The 17955-nt window shown below is 43.2% G+C and overlaps 1 protein-coding gene across 2 annotated transcripts in view; it reads right to left on the bottom strand.

Moving 5' to 3' along the window:
• Nucleotides 1-548: 548 nt before the first annotated feature.
• GLT8D2 (glycosyltransferase 8 domain containing 2) overlaps nt 549-17955 on the bottom strand; it is a 34773-nt gene continuing 17366 nt past the window's right edge. The window contains exons 7-11 of one of the 2 annotated variants that reach the window (XM_073620297.1): nt 16843-16927; nt 13869-13981; nt 11911-12077; nt 9103-9215; nt 549-3230 (exon numbers count right to left, since the gene is read on the bottom strand). In XM_073620297.1, coding sequence (XP_073476398.1) covers nt 2974-3230; nt 9103-9215; nt 11911-12077; nt 13869-13981; nt 16843-16927 — 735 coding nt within the window. In that variant the 3' untranslated portion in view covers nt 549-2973. The remainder of the gene's footprint in view (nt 3231-9102; nt 9216-11910; nt 12078-13868; nt 13982-16842; nt 16928-17955) is intronic. The other variant, XM_073620298.1, reaches the window with a different exon arrangement.

The raw sequence follows: 17955 nt of genomic DNA, 5'->3' as shown, positions 1-17955 counted from the left end.
CCATCGCGCTGGTTCTTGGCGATAGGGTACTGTACATCTCGCGCTGGCTGCAATAGGAAAAACATATTTTCCTATTGCAGCCAGCGCAACAAGGAATTCCCCTCCATGGGCATACCAGGCCCTTAGGTCTGGTATGGATTTTAAGGGGAACCCCCATGCCAAAAAAAACGGCGTGGGAGTCACCCCCAAAATCCATACCAGATCCATAAAGTAATGTATTAGGCAGCTCCGGGGATCTTCTTCCGACTTGGGGGGTCTCTTCCGACTTCTCCGCACTCTCCGGCCTATTCTCCAGGTGTCCGGTTCTTCTCCCGCTCTCCGGCCTCTTCTCCAGGTCTCCGGTTCTTCTCCCGCTCTCCGGTTCTTCCGCCGGGTTCCTCCGCTATCTTCTGCTCTTTTGCCACAGCGGAGGAACCCAGCAGAAGAACCGGAGACCTGGAGAAGAGGCCGGAGAGCGGGAGAAGAACCAGACACCTGGAGAAGAGGCCGGAGAGAGCGGAGAAGTTGGAAGAGACCCCTGAAGTCGCAAGAAGACCCCCGGAGCTGCCTAATAAATTACTTTAAAAACCTGTCTAGTGTGTTTTTTTATTGACACTTTTTTTCCCCAGGTGAATGAGTAGGGATACAATGTACCCCTACTCATTCACATAGGGTGGGGAGCCGGGATCTGGGGGCCCCCTTATTAAAGGGGGCTCCCAGATTCCGATAAGCCCTCCGCCCGCAGACCCTGACAACCAACAGCCAGGGTTGTCGGGAAGAGGCCCTTGTCCTCATCAACATGGGGACAAGGTGCTTTGAGATGGGGGGCCGCAGGGCACCCCCTGCCCCAAAGCGCCCACCCCCCATGTTGAGGGCATGCGGCCTGGTACAGTTCAGGAGGGGGGCGCTCGCTCGTCCCCACCCCCTTTCCTGACCAGTCGGGCTGCGTGCTCGGATAAGGGTCTGGTATGGACTTTGGGGGGACCCGCAGACCATTTTTTCAGTGTAGGGGGTTCCCCTTAAAATCCATACCAGACCTAAGGGCCTGGTATGCTCTTGGAGGGGAACCCATGCCGGTTTATTATTTAAAATTTGGCATGGAGTTCCCCCTCATGATTCATACCAAACACCTGTCGGCAATGCTTGTCACTCATCGCGAAAGAAAAAAACAAATTTTTCCTTTCCCGATAAGCGAGCTGGCTCCCGCGACGGGGCTCGCAGGTGTCAAATCTCGCCGATAACAGCGATGAGATTGACACAATATCGCGGTCACTTACTGTACAAACAGGCATGCTCAGAACCAATGCAAAAGATCAGACAACAATACAGAAGTTAACCAAAGGGCGGTGGCAAAGAGCTGACAAACCACGTGATTTGGTGAAAGTTGGATGAAAAGTCCTCCCGTGTGTATGCTTAATTAGTTTACGGCCAACGCCCTTTGTACAAAAATCTACAGGAAAGTTTGTACAAAGTTCTATCATGTGTATGAGGCTTTAGGATGTTCATATGAGCAAATCTCAACTTCTGCTTAAAGTATGACTAAACTTTTTTTGAGTGATTAGAACGCTTGTCAGTTTTTATTGTTGTCTGTGCCCTTGTTATGGAGATTCACCCTCTCTGTTTGTCCTGTTTACCATTATCATTGAAAGTGAAAGTAAAAAAAATCCTAAATTTTGGGTTGTCCCCAGAAAAGTAATGTAGGGGAAATCTTCCAATAGTTCTGATGATCTGGAGGTCCCCAAAGCATTCCCTTATTTTTCAGGGATTTTCTTTCACTTCCTGTTTGGCTACCGGCCAGAAAATGAAGGGAAATCTCCCCAGTGGGACACCGATGGTGCAAAAAAAATAAAAATCTGGCAGTTGGTAGAACCCTCCCTTACTCTATCCAAAATGGAAAAAAAAAAGTTTTGCCTATAGTTGTACTTTAAGTTCTGGCACATCCCCGTTTGGAAGAAGTCCAGGCCCTGTATACACAAAGGAACAGGTGTAAAGATAATCATAGGTACTAGTGAGCTCCAAAATGCACCTGCATTTACTAGTTGAATTTGTTTATACGTACACTTTGGTGGACTATCCACTTTAATTACATTACTGATATCTTATCTGAAAATGGTAATTGCATGGTTATCATTATCATGGTTATGGTTGCTGTAGGCCAGGTTCATACTGTGTGCGGACGCAACTCACAGCAGGGGGTCCGATGTGTCCCTGTTCTCCATTTCAGGGATGAATCAGGCCTGAATTTGCCTGAATTTGGACCCAAAACTGAGCCAAAGATGCACAGGACCCTTGTACAATGCACTCCGCAGCTGCCCCAGAGATGTGTGAAACGGATCTGTTGAGAGCCAGTCACACTCACCTGTCATGAGAATTGGATGCAGGAAAACCTGCATCCAATTCACATCAGTGTGAACCCAGCCTTAAAGTGACTTACCTGCTCTATGCAGTGGTTTTGCACAGAGCAGCCATGATCCTCCTCGGGTGCCCTGCTGGCGCTCTTGGCCCCTCCCTCCTGTCAAGTTTCCCCAGAGCAAGCAGCTTGCAATGGGGGCACCCAAGCAGGCGCGTTCCCAAGCTGCTGCTCTGCATGTCCATTCAGAGACGGAGACGTGGCTGGGCCCCATCCCCTTTCTCACCTCATCGGCTCACTGGCTGTGATTGACAGCAGCGGGAGTATCTCAGCCAATGAGGAGGGAGAGTCCCCCGAAAAGCGGATGATCGCATGCACATTGCTTGATCAAGGTGGAGCTCAGGTAAGTATTTTGGGGGGCTGCTGCACACAGAAGGTTTTTTACCTTCATGCATATAACCTGCCACTTCCCCAAACCTAGATGTGGTTGTGGATAAGGATCTTTGATGTTTCTTTGATTTTGCATATTTCCAGGTCAGTGATTTATAAAGGACAGAAGACATTTTGTCAGGATAACAGCCAGCTAACTATAGCATTTTCAGAAGGGGATCTGCAATGGCAGTCTCTCTCATGACAGGTGTACTTTAAGCACAGGTACTCTTTATTGTCCTCAGCAATATACTAGTAAACAACCTTGGGGAAGTGAGCTGTGGGTCACAGTTTGTGGATCTGGAACTTTCCTGTGGGGTCTGGAATAAACCATCTCTCCCAGAGTTTGCTGTGTGAGCTTGGAATTTGCCAGGGTTTGTATCTTCCATTCCAGTGAAGTAGCTTGGCATCACTAAGGACACTCTCAGATATCTGATCATCTGGACTCCATCCTGCAAAAACAAAAAACATACTGCTATCACAGAAACAGCAGTCCATTGAAAGTAAGATTTTATAACACTTAAAAATCACATGATAAATGCCATATTCATGTTAAACCAGACTTCTACTTATGATCATAATTGCATAGTTACACTACTCCAGATTCATCATTATCTTCCTGGTCCTGTGCCTGATTAGCACCGCTGCCATTTACAGAATACCTTGTATTTTTTAAATTAATAAAATTTGATGAGGTAGAGAGGAGCGGCAGTGAAGTCACAATCTCCACCTTGTCCAATGCATTTAAAGAGGAGCTCCAGTAATTTCTGTTTATTAAAAGTCAGCAACTACAAAAAGTGTAGCTGCTGACTTTTAATAGGCACACACTCACCTGTCCCACGATCCAGTGATGTGCTCACCCGAGCCCTCGGTTCTCTCCCCAGCGCTGGCATTTTAACTGTGGGCACCCGGCTTTGACAGCTTGAGGCTTCACAGCCAGGTGCGCACTGCATCTCCTGAATGGTTTGGTAGTCTTCTTGGACCTGTGACGTGTCCCAGAAGACGGGAGGGAGGGAGAGAGGGGAACTGTCAAAACTAGGTACCTGCTCCCCACCCCCCAAAAAATTACATGCCAAATGTGGCAGGGGAGGGGGGTAGGAGTATTTAAAGTGGAGCTTCCCCTTTTAGGTGGAGCTCCGCTTTAAGCTTATACCTGGAGTACAGCCTTAAATGAGAAGTATGGGTATTTTTTTTCCCCCAATCATACTTACCTAGGTGGATGCAGCATCAGACCAATGCTGCATCTGTCCCCTGGCGCCTCCTCGCTGAAAACCAACAGATCGAACATCGCCGATCCCTCGGTTTTCACAGCTCCGTGAGCAGAGAGCTGTAGACTGTCAGTCACAGCTCTCTGCTCTTCTCCATCCTCACTCATTGGAGCGCTGGGCTGTGGAGGGGGTGGAGCGAGCCGCTGAGAGGCTGCGCGGGGTGTCAGTCCAGGCACCTGGCGGATCCAGACTCTGTGGTCGGGATGACGCGGTGCCTGGACTGGCATTGGTGACGTCAGCAGAGAGAGGACTTTAGTCCGCTCTCTGTTGAAAACAGGTCACAGGGAGTGCAAAACGAATTGCACTCCAGTGATCCTTAGAAGTCCAGCCAAATGAGCTTTAGCTGGACTTCTCCTTAAGTCAGCCTGCCACAAGTATTTGTATTTGTGGGGAAATACATTTTCTCTTTCTGTTCTCTTTAAATACTTGTTTCTCTGGAAATCTCCTCAGTTTTATAATTGTAAGTGTGGGTGCTTCATAAGCTTAAAAACCAGAGGCTGCTTGGAAAGTGAGGCTGGGTTCACACATATGCAATGCGGGAAAAGGCAAGATTCCTGTGCGAGTTCCCGCGTCACATGTCTCTCGCAGGCAGTTCACACTGCCCTAAGCGAATCACGGTGGGTGTCAATACAAGGTTAATGACACCCCCAGATCGGTTCCAGTGCGGACCAAAACAAGGGTCCTGCACCATTTTGGTCCGAATGCGATGCAAATTCAGCCATACAGTCTGTATGGCTGAATTCGCATTGCACAGACATCGCATGTGATCTGCACAGCATGCGGTGCGAATCACATGCAATGTCTGACATTGCAATAGTGTGAACCCAGCCTGAAGGATAATCTTTTTGCTAATTTTGCTTTCTCTGTCAACATATTAGTATGCAGCACATATGACTGGCTTCAAGTTCTACAACTTCCTTTTCCAGTCTGCTGCTGTGTAGGGGATTTCAATAAGCTGATAAAGGTTCTAAGGAATATACACTAGCTGCATTTTAAAAAAAATGCTTGTAATGATTTATAACTTAAACCTAACTGCATTAAATTGTGTCTGGAATTCAGCTTTAGGTGAATTGTTTGAAGTGAAGCGCCAATTTTGTGGGTATAGTCTTCTCCTTGTAATTTTATATACCTTGCAACGAGTTTAGTAAGTATTGCAGGGGATGCTTGTAAATTTGTCCGATTGCAGACTCTCAAGAAAGTCACTGAAGCAATCACACAAGCGGGAAATAAGATTTTTTTTTTTTTTTTACTACTAACAATCCTTTATACTGGCTTTTGAAGTTTACCAATGCAGAAACCTAGAAACAGGATGAATAGTTTAGCTCTGAAAAACACTTTTTGAATGATAAATAGTGCATTTTATAGACAACTATATACAGTAGATCATACCAAAATGAGGGACAAATAAAAAGGAAAGGAGGGCAGAAGGACTTTGTTCCAAATCATTGACAGTGCCTCGAAACCAGGGACAGTTGGGAGCTATGTAGGTAAAATTGATCCAGGGAATATCTGATTGCCTCTTAGGGGACTAGGAAGGATTTTTCTCTGCTGGAGAAAATTGGATCATCCTTTAGGCTGGGTTCACACTAGTGTGAATGGAATGTGGATTCAATTTGCATAACAGGAGATTGTGACGGCTCTCTATGGAACGGATTGCACAGGGTTCTGTGCGTCTTTGGCTCCGTTTCAGGTACGAATTCAGGCAAAAATTTGGGCCTGATTCATCCCTGAGACGGAGAACAGGGACACGCCGGACCCCTGCTGCGAGCTGCATCTGGCATATGTGTGAACCCAGCCTTATTGTTTTTTTTTCTGTTTTTTTGCCTTCCCCTGGATCAACTGTGGATATAGGATTATGTATATGGAAGTTTTCTGTTTGTGTGTGTGTGTTTTTTTTTTAGTTTTCTGTTCCATGTGGGTTTAACTGGATGGACTGGTGTTTTTTGGGTTGTTAAGAAGAGGCCCTTGTCCCCATCAACATGGGGAAAAGGTACTTTGGGATAGGGGGGACAGAGCCCCCCTTGCCCCAAAGCACCCCCCTATGTTAAGAGCATGTGGCTGCATGCTCGGATAAAGGTCTGGTATGGATTTGGGGGGGACCCCACAATATTTTTTAAAATTTTGGTGTGGGGTTCCCCTTAAAATCGATACCAGACCCCAAGGGCCTGGTATGGATTGGGGGGGCCCCAAGCCATTTTTATTTAATATTTTAGTATTGCCAGAAATGGTATTGTATTGCCAGCAATTTAAATGTCTTTTTTTTTTCTTTATAAAAGTCAGTTTTGCTGCAGCAGGTTCTACACACGGTACAGATGCACCACTTTAGAGACAGACTAAGGGAACACCCCAGGCACTATATTTAAAGGAATTTTTCACTTTTATTGTTTCACTTTAAGCATTAATAAAATCACTGCTCCTGTAAAAAATATATTTTTTAAAACATTTTTGTGCATTGATACATGTCCCCCAGGGCAGTACCCGGGCCCCCATACCATTTTTATGGCCAATAACTTGCATATAAACCTTCAAAATGGGGACTTTTGATTTTTCCAGCTCAGGTCTCACAGATGTTAATAAGGTTTGTGGTTTGAGTACGAACTTTTGCGATGTTCGAGAGTTCTGGCGCGAACCAAATGAGTGGTGGTGGTGGCGGGGGGGTTTTGGCCCATCTCTACTTGTTTGGTGTCATTGTATATTAAGGAAAGGATATATATAGATTTCTCTTTTATCACTCCACTTTAGGGTTAGTATTGCTTCATTACGCAAACTGTCTGTTTTCCCCCCATTTTAGTTTCGTGGTGACCAAGCTTTGTGGGAACCCCTTGTGGTTGGCCCATGCTGTCCCACAGGCCACAGAACTCTGATGTAAAAGGGACTGCTGTGGACTCTGGTGTAAAAGGAAATTCTGATGTAAGGGGTTTCTAGTAAACACTGCCCTTTCTTTACACAAGAGTCCACAGAGCTCCCCCTTACATCACAGTCCACATAGACTGCAGGCATGGCACAAGGGACAGTCAGAAACTGCGGGCATGGCACAAGAGACGGTCAGAAACTGCGGGCATGGTACAGGGGACAGTCAAAAACTGCGGGCATGGCACAAGGTACGGTCAGAGACTGCGGGCATAGCACGGCAGGAAGTGTATCCCCAGGTGAATGGGGTCACCAACCTGCAACCATGTACATTGCACGCAGTTGTGGCACTGTGATATTGCATTTAAGTGGATTAAAAGAGGCATTGAGGAGGCAACTTATTGTCTCTTCACTGCATGTCAAATTCCTCTAAAAAGAGATCCGAGCATGAATTGCTTTTCAGAGGAGCATCAGTCTTTGCCAACATTATGAACAAGCATAAAAAAAAAAAAAAAAAACAGTTGTGATTGTACAGGATTAGGGGTCAAGAGTAATGTACATACACAAACGTCTTTAAACACATATACATATATTGCTCAGGGGGATTAGAAGGGTGACACAAGGAAGTTGGACAAAGGTATAAATTTGGACTTGTCAGTAGGCAAATTCAAAGCTTCCCTGCGACTTCCATCACTGTCATGCAAACCTGGGCACTGCCACGCTGCCAGCAACACCTAGGCACCGCCATGCTGCCGGCAACACCCAGGCACCGCCATGCTGCCAGCAACACTCAGGCACCGTCACACTACCAGCAACACCCAGGCACCAGTATCCAACCTGTTAGACCCAGAGACATCTATTAATTATCAATCAATGGTATTCTGCATGTAACAGAATCCAGAGCAAGCTGTCCTGGGCACTGTCCCTGCTTGTCACATCTGTGCTGTGCAGTCTTGTCAGCCTCACCTGGTGCCATCTGTGTTGGTGCTGACAGTTACCTTCCCCAACCAGACATCTCAACATCTTCCTCTCCTCCAGGAGATCTCCCCCCCCCCCCCCCCGGCCCCCGCACAGACAGCCATAAACCCATTAGACTCAAACAGCTTGTCCAGCATCCTCATCTTCCCGGACTTCCCGCTCATGCAGACCCCACCTCTGCCGCTGCCAGTGACATTCAGCTGCCTCTGGATTGGTGCAGGGCCCAGCTCACTGATGAAGCTGCTACTTCTGCCTGCCCCGATGACGCTCACACTGCTCTGATATACAGCTCAGCAGCACAGTGGAGGTTAGGGGGGTTTCATGCAGGGGGGGAAGCTTTTTTGCCGCCCTAGGCCTGGGCCTTATCGGCCTAGGCCAAAATAAAGCGCTGGGCGGAATAGTGGGGGAAATGTGTAGAAATGATCTACATACAAATTGTAACCTTTCTAGAATAGCAGCTCCACAAGTTGGCAAACAATTTTGCTGTAGCAGGCTGTCCTTTCCCTCAAAAATTAGTTGTATGTATATCCCATGGACCTGTCGCATAGCTTGTAAAATTTTACCCCGTATTTGGCCCATTTACTAGAGATGTACTTCCAGTAATGATACACTGTAACCTCTGGCAACCAATCTCAATCGCTGCCTGATCTGATTCAGTAAACTGATTTTGAGTCTAACTGCTGTTTATTGTATGTCTCAGAGCAGGTGGAGAGCAAAATTACATGGGGGGGGGGGGGGGGGGCAAGAAAATGTTTGCCCAGGGTTCAATCAGTATTAAAGATGGCCCTGCTCCTGGTTACTCCCCTCTGCCTTTCTATCAGCACGCTTCTTGTTAGCATGTAAGCACTGGAGCATAACAGGCTGGCCCCTGGTGAAGCACTTCCCTCCCCAACCTGAGCTTTGCTGTATAGGGAATAGCAAGAGGTCAAATTCACGTATTTACACTAGTTGCTTTTAAAAAATACTTTTTTTAATTAACATATCTGCATCAACTGGGATTTTTTTCTGCCTGGAGTTCAGCTTTAAAGGGTGATTCCACCCTCTGGCTACACATTGTTGTAAGGGTGAGAATTACAAGAGGGGATGAACAAAATTACATATATTTGGGTGGGTAGCATAGATCATCTAAATGTTTAAAATGTAACAGATTGGTTTAAATTCTATTTAAATGTTATTGAATTTTGTATAAAAGTTACATCATTTACCTAAATAGCATTCCTGCATAATGAAATGACAGCGTATACTCACCCAGATGTCTGATGTGCCAGTTTGGAGTGATTGGGGAATATTTATCATGGAAAACGATAAGCATGGGAGGAGTAGCTACACCTCCTCCAACAGTACTGCTGTATAGATTCTCCCTGAAAGAAAGCACAGTGTTGCTAATAAACTGTCTGGGGATTGATCTTTTTCACACTCACTACAGAGTATATTTATAAAGCAGTGAAATGTGACATTCACCAAACATTCACTGCACGGTATCTTCCTGGGGCATGTGTTTTAAACAATTGTGATTGATTCACTTGCAGTAACGGTTTGGTAAATGTTAAAGTGGATGTAAACCTGATTTTCTTATCTCTCTCCAAAGCCCTAAGTCCCGTGGCTTCCTCCTGCTCCATTCTTCTGTTATCAGCATGATAACTTCTGACAGGTTCTCTATTAACTGTGATAAAACCAGCCTGAATTTTGTGTCAGGGTGGGTGCTATAATTAGATTAGCAGAGAGCTGGTCCATTCACAGCACAGCTCTGCAAGTCTCTGCCAATGTGGAGAGGGCGTGTGTGACTTTCCTCCAATCAGCTGTCTCCCAGTGTAAGCAAAGAATCAACACCCACAGGTGAATCAGGAAGAGAAAATTCTAACAGGACCTGTACTTTCTAAACAGTATATAAATCTGAGGACTGCAGATATACATCAAAACATATGTAGGATGATTTGTTTCATCTCTGTGTATCAACTGAGGCTGTTCACTTCACTGGGTATATGTGAGGGTTTACATCCACTTTAAATTTAAATGTAAATTGCAGCGCTATAAAAGAAACTGTCAAAATCCAAAACCATTGTGGTGTATTTGCCATTCACCTACCATATCCTCAATAAGTATCATAAAATAAATGTCCAGTCATAAAATTCTGCAGATTGACCAATCACTATATCAAGAAATCGGTGCACAAAATGTCGACTTCTATGACGAACACTAAGCACCACTAGATGTTCAAGGTGAAGACTCACTAGATAGTAGGACCTGGCATGTATAAAGGTCAATATTCATTTGTGTCAATAAAGAAAATGTAGGACTCCTATGCCATTTGGCTTCCCGCCACTTTTGATCCATAAGGATAAAGGGTACCAGGGGTGGCCGCTCCATTAGGGGCGCCTCCTCCCTAATCGATGCGCCCGGCCCCTACTCTACATGCAGGGCGCCAGATGTATGAATTTCAATTTTTTTTTTTTTAAGCATATGATTAGAGCCTGGCTTTAAAAAGGTTGGGTTTTGGGCGCAGAGCACTGCACCCGAGCCCACCCACTTGTGTGACAATAGCGAATTTATATTTGCTTTTGGTATCCTGCTTCTCCTCCCAGCCAATCAGGAAGCAGGCCTTAAGAAACAGGCCCAACTGGCCGAGAGGAGACGCAATTATATTGGCAGGCCAGGAGCAGAAGCAGGGGAGAAGCCACTGAAGCTGCCCCTGACCTGGATGGGGTAAGTGCAGGGCTGGTGGGCGGATGGCGAGTGGGGGGTCTTGTTGGGCGAGCGACCAAGCGACGAGGGGGGGTGGAGGGTTTTCATTGATTGACCGACCAAACGGGGGGGTCAGGTGGTTTGTTTGCCCCCCCCAAAAAATGGAGCACCAGCCACCACTGAAGGGTACTCTCCCACAACAAAAAATAGAAAGAGGGGCTCCATTAAAGTCCATTAAAACATGCATTGCACTGTGTTGATAGTCCATTAAAAATAAATACGCTGCCTTAACATAAAAACATGACGCATAACACAAGAGAAACTAAACTCAGGACACTGCGCCTAAAAAGGCAGAGAGAGGACAAAGGACTAGTCACTAGCACTGACTGTGGGTGGTCTCTCTACAGCTGATCTTTCCCTATTACTGTCCATGTCTTGTTCTGCACTGTGTGTCTGTATGGAGGCAGCAATTTTGGTAGAGGCAGGGTTCTGTTTCCTCATTTCAGAGCCTCCAGGAAAGAGAACAGTGAGCACAATAGTGACTTCACCAAATCTTACTTCAAATCTAGCCATGAGAGGCAGCAGTGCCTTAGATCTCACATCAAAGATATATTGTACATCTACATGCTACTAGTAGTGACACTGACCCTAACCAAATGCAAAACTAGTAAAAAACTGTCAAAAAGATGAGTAGGGGTAAAAATGTCAGTGGCCTCCACCTGTAAAACCGTTCCTGTTTTGGAGATTGTCTCAATGTTTCCCATCTAGTGCACCTGTTGTCAATTTCATTAACACCAAAGCAGCTGAATCTGAATAACAACCCCCTCTGCTACTTAACTGACCAGATCAATATACAAGGAGTTAAATTGACTTGATGCTATACTCTGATTAAAAATGTTTCTTTAATTTTTTGAGCAGTGAATTTTAAATGTTGTTATTGACATGATATGTATGAAAGCTCAACTCTGGGAAACCTAAATATGATCCCTTGCAGTGGAGCCGTGCCCACACTGCAAGTACTGATTGCTCATTTAGGACTAGGGGACATAGAAAAGAAGATCTAATTATCTGGTCCTTTGCTCCTCCGCACTGATAGACCAATTCCCACAACATCTTCTACATTCTCTGGTGGTCTAAGGTCCTGATGTCTTCAAGACCGATGCAGGAAACAATGATGTCCTAATGATGATGAAGGGCAGTCCAACCACAGAGCATGGGGGAGAGCTGTCTACCAGGGGGGCAGAGGTTTGAGTAAGTGCTTCTCCTCTTCCCTAGACTAAATGAGCAGGTAACCCGTGCAGTGTGGGCACAGCCCCACTTCAAGGGATAATTTTCCCAGAGTTGAGGCTTTTTGGCATGCATTAGGTGACTTACTCCACATTTTTCTTCATCCATTTTTCCAGTTTCTTTGTGATGTGCTGTTGCCTCCACTCAGTCATGTTGGCTACAAATACTCCTGGGTTAAAGGAACAAGTGCTAGGGCTTATGCCCAGCTTCTGAATAGACTTCTTCCTGTAGTCTAGAAATCCCATGAAACTGTTCTGCAAGAGAAGACACATGACTAATGACCACTGTGCTTTGGCAAACAAACACCATTTATGTTTTGTTGGGTATCTTTGTCTAAACCCTAAAGTGGTTAAATCCTTCTGCTGCCCATGTACCTCCAGACCTATTGTTAAATCCCAACTTTGGGCAACTAATTAAAACTAAAAATTTAAAGATGTTTAGGGCTTCGACCTGCACTGAAAGCGTTAATGGCATTTTGTAAAAAAGGTTTAACATAAATCAATAAAATCTGACACCTGTGAGTGGTAAATTGTGTCAATCCTCAAGGTACCACTTTTGCTGGACAGCTTGGTCTGGTAAAGGAATGACTGGATCACCAGGTGAAAAAAAAGAAAAAAACAGAAACAATTGGAGCCACCACATCTAGCAATTGGTAAGCTACAATGTATTACTTTTTTTTATTTTTTATTTGGCAAGAGTGGGGGATACTGCTTAAAGGGAGTTTTGGATAGGTAAAGTATCCACCACTCATATTAGCCCAATCTGCAGGTCTGAATTAAAAAGTTTATCACAGTGAGATTCAGAGAGCTGAAATCTGCCACAGCTTTGGTTGCGCTGCTGCATTGTCCTGTAGGAAGACACGCAAGACTAAAGCCTTTAACATGGCACTTTCAAAATAGGCTGAAACTATCACTGGATTAGTCAACGACAATGTTTACCCACCCTTAGCAGTTATGTAATACATGACAGTAGGCATGTGCAATTCGTTTCGTTCCGAATTCGTTTTTTAACGAATTTCGATAAATTCGTTAATTCGGGAATATCCGAAATAACGAAAACCCGTTTAACGAATTTTTTCCGAATATTCGTAAATTCGATAAAATTGGACATTCGTAAATTCGGGCATTCGAACATTCGTACATTCGCAATTTACATTCGTACATTCGTGCATTCGTACATTAGTAAATTAGTGAATTCGTAAATTTGTAAATTCGAAAATTCGGAAATCTGAAATAATAGTTAACTAATAATAACTTAACTATTAGTAATTACTAGTAACTTTTAATTTATAGGTATTGTAATTTCCTTTTAAATTTGGCTGTTAGTGAACGTAACACGTACAAATTTATCCGAAGTTATGAATGATCCGAAAAAACGGAATGGAACGTAATGAATTAATAATAATAAATAACAATAATAATAATAACAACGTTTTATTATTATTATTTATTATTAATTTGTTCCGTTCCATTTGTGTAGATGCAGCATTCGTTTTGGATAATTCGTAACTTCGGTTAAATTTGTATTTGTTACGTTCACTGACAGTCAAGTTTGAAAGGAAAATACAATACTTATAATTTAATAGTTAGTTACTATTTCAGATTTTTGAATTTTCGGGTTTTTGGATTTTCAAACTTCGAATTTACAAATTTCCGAATTTTCTAATTTACAAATGTACGATTTTACGAATGTATGAATTTACGAATGTACAAATGTAAAAATGTACGAATGTACGAATGAACGAATGTACGAATGAACGAATGTTCGAATTACGAATGAACGAATGTACGAATGAACGCATTTACGAATTTACGAATGAACGAATTTACGAATCGCGATCATAACGAATGACCCGAAAAACGAAAAAAATAATAAACTAATGAAACGAAAACGAAAATAAACAAATTTTTTTGGTTGTGCACATGTCTACATGACAGAAGGAGTTTTTCAACAGCAGAAGGAATGCACTATTAACAGGATCATATAGGAGGAAAATAAGTTAGATCCTTTTAAAGAAATGTGAATTTTGGACATTGACCTAGTACCTGTATTCCAATTTTCATGGCAATATCTCGTAGTGATGGTAAGTCACAATCATCAGAAAATGCAGCAATATGCCCCCTTGATAATTTTGTGTCATAAAGTTCTTGAATATCACCTGTGAATGATAAAAACAAAAATGGTTGAGTATATTTAAAGGGAGGATTTGTAAGCAAAGTATTTAAACGAATTCTAAAAGAAATGAATAGTCTTTTCAAGGTTGATTTACTTTTTTTGTTTAGATGAAAGAATCGATCTTCCGCAATTAATACATTTATTTATCCAGGTATGCCATTGATATGATTAAGGCTACACGCTGAAATGCATAAGCTCTGTATTTTTTTTGTACCACACCTGGATTTATAAATGTATCCATTGCGAAAGATCGAGCTGCTGGCTTTCTTTCACCTACATGTTTGCTTGAGTGCTAGGAGGACACCACAAGCCAGTGCACCGACTACTCACCACCTCGGGGAATTACTACAGGTGTTTTCTACTATATTTTGATATTTTTTTGTTTGTCTTGTGTTTTTGTTTTTTAAATTTGCTGCTAAAAGAGAATTGCTTGATACAACCCAACTTTTTTGGAATTAGGGTTGTTCTTTGCCAGCTTTTTGTTTGGTCCCATATTTTTGAGACGGCTTGCTGCCATCAATTTCAAAATTACCTTATTTTATTTAAAAGCGGTAGTAACCTTAGTTTTTTGAAAAGTTGCTGACAGGCAGGGTATTAATGACAGAAGAGACCCTATCGGGCTCTTCTATCATAAATGCTTCCTCCTACCTGTCAGCCGTCATGTACACTGAGCAATGCATGTGCAGCTCAGTGAACATTTATGGCCCTGTTCTGTGCCACCGCAATGTGATGTCATCACGACCCGGCCATTCAAGCGGCCTGGAAGGAAGACTGGGTGAATATGGGAGCGCCTGTGACCTGCCAGATCGATCATAGCGCAGTGCTGGATGGCACGGTTTGACAGGTAAGTATGCCTTAATATGCTAAGACAAAATAGAATGGCGCATGAGAGGCTACCGAAACACACTGATAAAACAACTAAAAGTCTATGAAGTCCAGGGAGTATTCTGTACATATGCTGCATTAGTGGCAGCTCCCTTGAGAGCGAAGCAGTCTCTGGAAGAACAATGGGAGAAAAGCAAGGTGCGTCAACAACTAAGTGCAGCAGAAGATGCAACGTATGGTATATTTAGTTAAAATCAGCCAAATGGCTACTCACACTTATATAAAGATCAATAGGCATATAACAGTATAATACTGTGGTCACTCAGCAGGTCCCCGGTGGATGGTGGCTCAATGGTCAGTCCGCCCCTGATTGTTATAGATATGAGAAGTGGGAAAGGAAAGTTTGAACATGGGTGCTACATAGAACCAGGATGGTATAGCGAAATGGGGTAAAAAAAAGGGGTAGGGATGTGACATGAGGGTAAATGGGTTTGCACCTCTGCTACCCCTGGGCTGAGGTTTTATTCCCCCCTTGTGGGTTTTCGGGATATTGCATGTAGCTAGCTTATAGGCAAAAAATACAAGTGTGGGTTTGTGTAGGGGCATGAAGTAATGGTATTCCATGTTCTTTTTCAGGTATGGAGAGATGAGACATAATGTTCTCAAACTCTGTCATCTTTTTATAGTATATCCAGCAGGACTACATTGTCGACAATTCCTGTAGAATGGAATGTTTTTAGTATCGCTAGTGTGTAGGTGCGCACATTCTGGCAGCATTGATCATGTGAAGAATAGCCAATGCCCTACAATAGTGCATCTGGGTAAAGTGGAGTAGTAAAGAAAGTACTCTACCCGAAATGTATGTAGTCCAGGTTAAAAGTAGGAATTGCAGAGGTGATACAGTGTACATAAAGTGGAACTTAAGGCATACATACTTATTTCCCAATGGACTGACGCTGGCAACGGCATCTTCTCCCTGGTGCCGTTCTCCAGCCATAATGATTGGCCAGCGTGGGATGACGTCACTTCCGCTTATGAGGAAGATTCATCCACTGGTACTGTGCTGGAAATGTAAATGTAGCTGTGCATTTACATTCCTTAAAATGTATAATGTAGATTCCTTAGCTCCGTGTGCATTCCTGGATTGTGTGGATTGTGAAAAGGCAGGTAAGTGCATTTAATTGCAGAAAACACATTGCATGTCTCGTTTGCAGTAAAAGACCTGCTTGTTTGCAATTTTTTATTTTGTACATTTAGTTCCACTTTAACGCCAGAAGTGCTGAAGTTCCAGGCATGGTCACCAAATAGTGATCATATAATCTTTTAACCCTCCCCTACACTCTCCCAAATGAAAACAAAATTGGCAATTTTGCCTTAGGTGCCAAAGGACCTTGTCCTGACACTGAATATAGCCTCTGATCACCTAAAGTGACATTTAATCTGTCAAATCACTTTAGGCCACATGTTTTTTAGCCTGTTCCTATGTTGCAAAGTTCTGCCACCTTGACCAACCTCTGAGTCATAATGTACATGTACCCGAGGTGTTATAATAGTTAAATTTAGTCTTCCTGTTACAAAGCTTCTTATAACGCTAACATGATGCACTGACTGCACAATAAATAATGAGACCTGTAAGTGTCATACTAATATGTTCTTTTTTGCTAGGAGTTCTTAGCTTTCCATAGACATCTGAAAACTGTCTCAACAATTCAAAGTTTATAGGGTAACAATACGGTTTCTGTTTGTGATACCACTGAGTCAGGTCACATCATGCATGAATGATCAACCACTAAACTGTCATTTTTAAGTCAGTATTTTCTGCAGTGTTTAATACACAACTCAAAACTAAAAAGTCAGCTTTTTTGAAATGTACTGTATTCCCTCCTCTTTTTTTAGAGAATTAAAACATTAAACTGATGTTTTAGATGCTGAATAAAAGTCAAATGGAGAAGACAGTCACCACTAAACACTTAAAGATTCACATGATCTTTATGTCAATAATATTAAAAAGAAACCCACCTAATACAATGATATCATCATCCAGATAAATGACTTTCTCGTGTTCCTGGGTGAGCAGTGGTAGGTAGAAACGTACAAAGTTCAGCTTTGTGAAAGAATTAAAACAAAATCCATAAATTAGGATACCATAAAACTGCTAATAATATTACAGTTTTTACAAACATATCACGGCTCCAATTAGGCTTAGCAATTAAACTTTTTGTAATAGGGGCCTTTGAGTACTTATCGCTCCGGAAGGTGGCAGGTCTGAAATCCTCTCTCTTTAAGAGCTACAGCCTCCAGCAGAGTCTTTACATCTAAAACACTCCTGGGTGTGTTGAATACCTGGTCCCCTGTCACACATAAAATCGTTCCTCTCTTTGGCCCCTAATGCCAAGTACACATGATTAGAAAATCAAATGAAAAATATCGCACTGAAAGAGATCGTCCGATAATCTGTTTGTTAGTACACAGCTTTCGAGAGCCTATCGGGACAGTTCATGCTAAATAATCCAAAGGGACAAACACAAAAAAATTTCTCGTACGGTACCAGAATGAATGATTTTCATTCAATTAGTACAGTATTCATCTGCAAATATCGGAAAACCAAGACCACGCATGCTCGGGAATGAAAGACTACATTACAGTACAATACAACACATTACATCACTGCCGAAATTGTATTCTGTCGTACAAGAATTTTTGTAACTTTAATAAACCTCTTCATTTTCGATATAAGGCTAGCATGCAAAAAAAAAAAAAATGGACGATCATTCGTCCAATATTCTCATTGTGTGTAGGAGGCTTTAGTCACTACTATATCTTGCAGTGATACCATTACTAAGACCCCTTTCACACTGGGGCGGTTTGCAGGCGGTATTGCGCTAAAAAACCGCCTGCAAACCGCCCCTAAACAGCCTCCGCTGTTTGTTCAGTGTGAAAGCCCGAGGGCTTTCACACTGAAGCAGTGCGCTGGCAGGACGGTGAAAAAAGTCCTGCAAACCGCTTCTTTGGAGCGGTGAAGGAGCGGTGTATTCACCGCTCTTAAACCGCTCCTGCCCATTGAAATCAATGGGACAGCGCGGCTATACCGCGGCAATACCGCGGATATAGCCGCGCTGTACGAGTGATTTT

Source organism: Aquarana catesbeiana, linkage group LG03 (assembly GCF_042186555.1).
Source record: "Aquarana catesbeiana isolate 2022-GZ linkage group LG03, ASM4218655v1, whole genome shotgun sequence".
NCBI lineage: Eukaryota > Metazoa > Chordata > Amphibia > Anura > Ranidae > Aquarana > Aquarana catesbeiana.
This window is presented reverse-complemented; position numbering and strand designations above follow the sequence as displayed.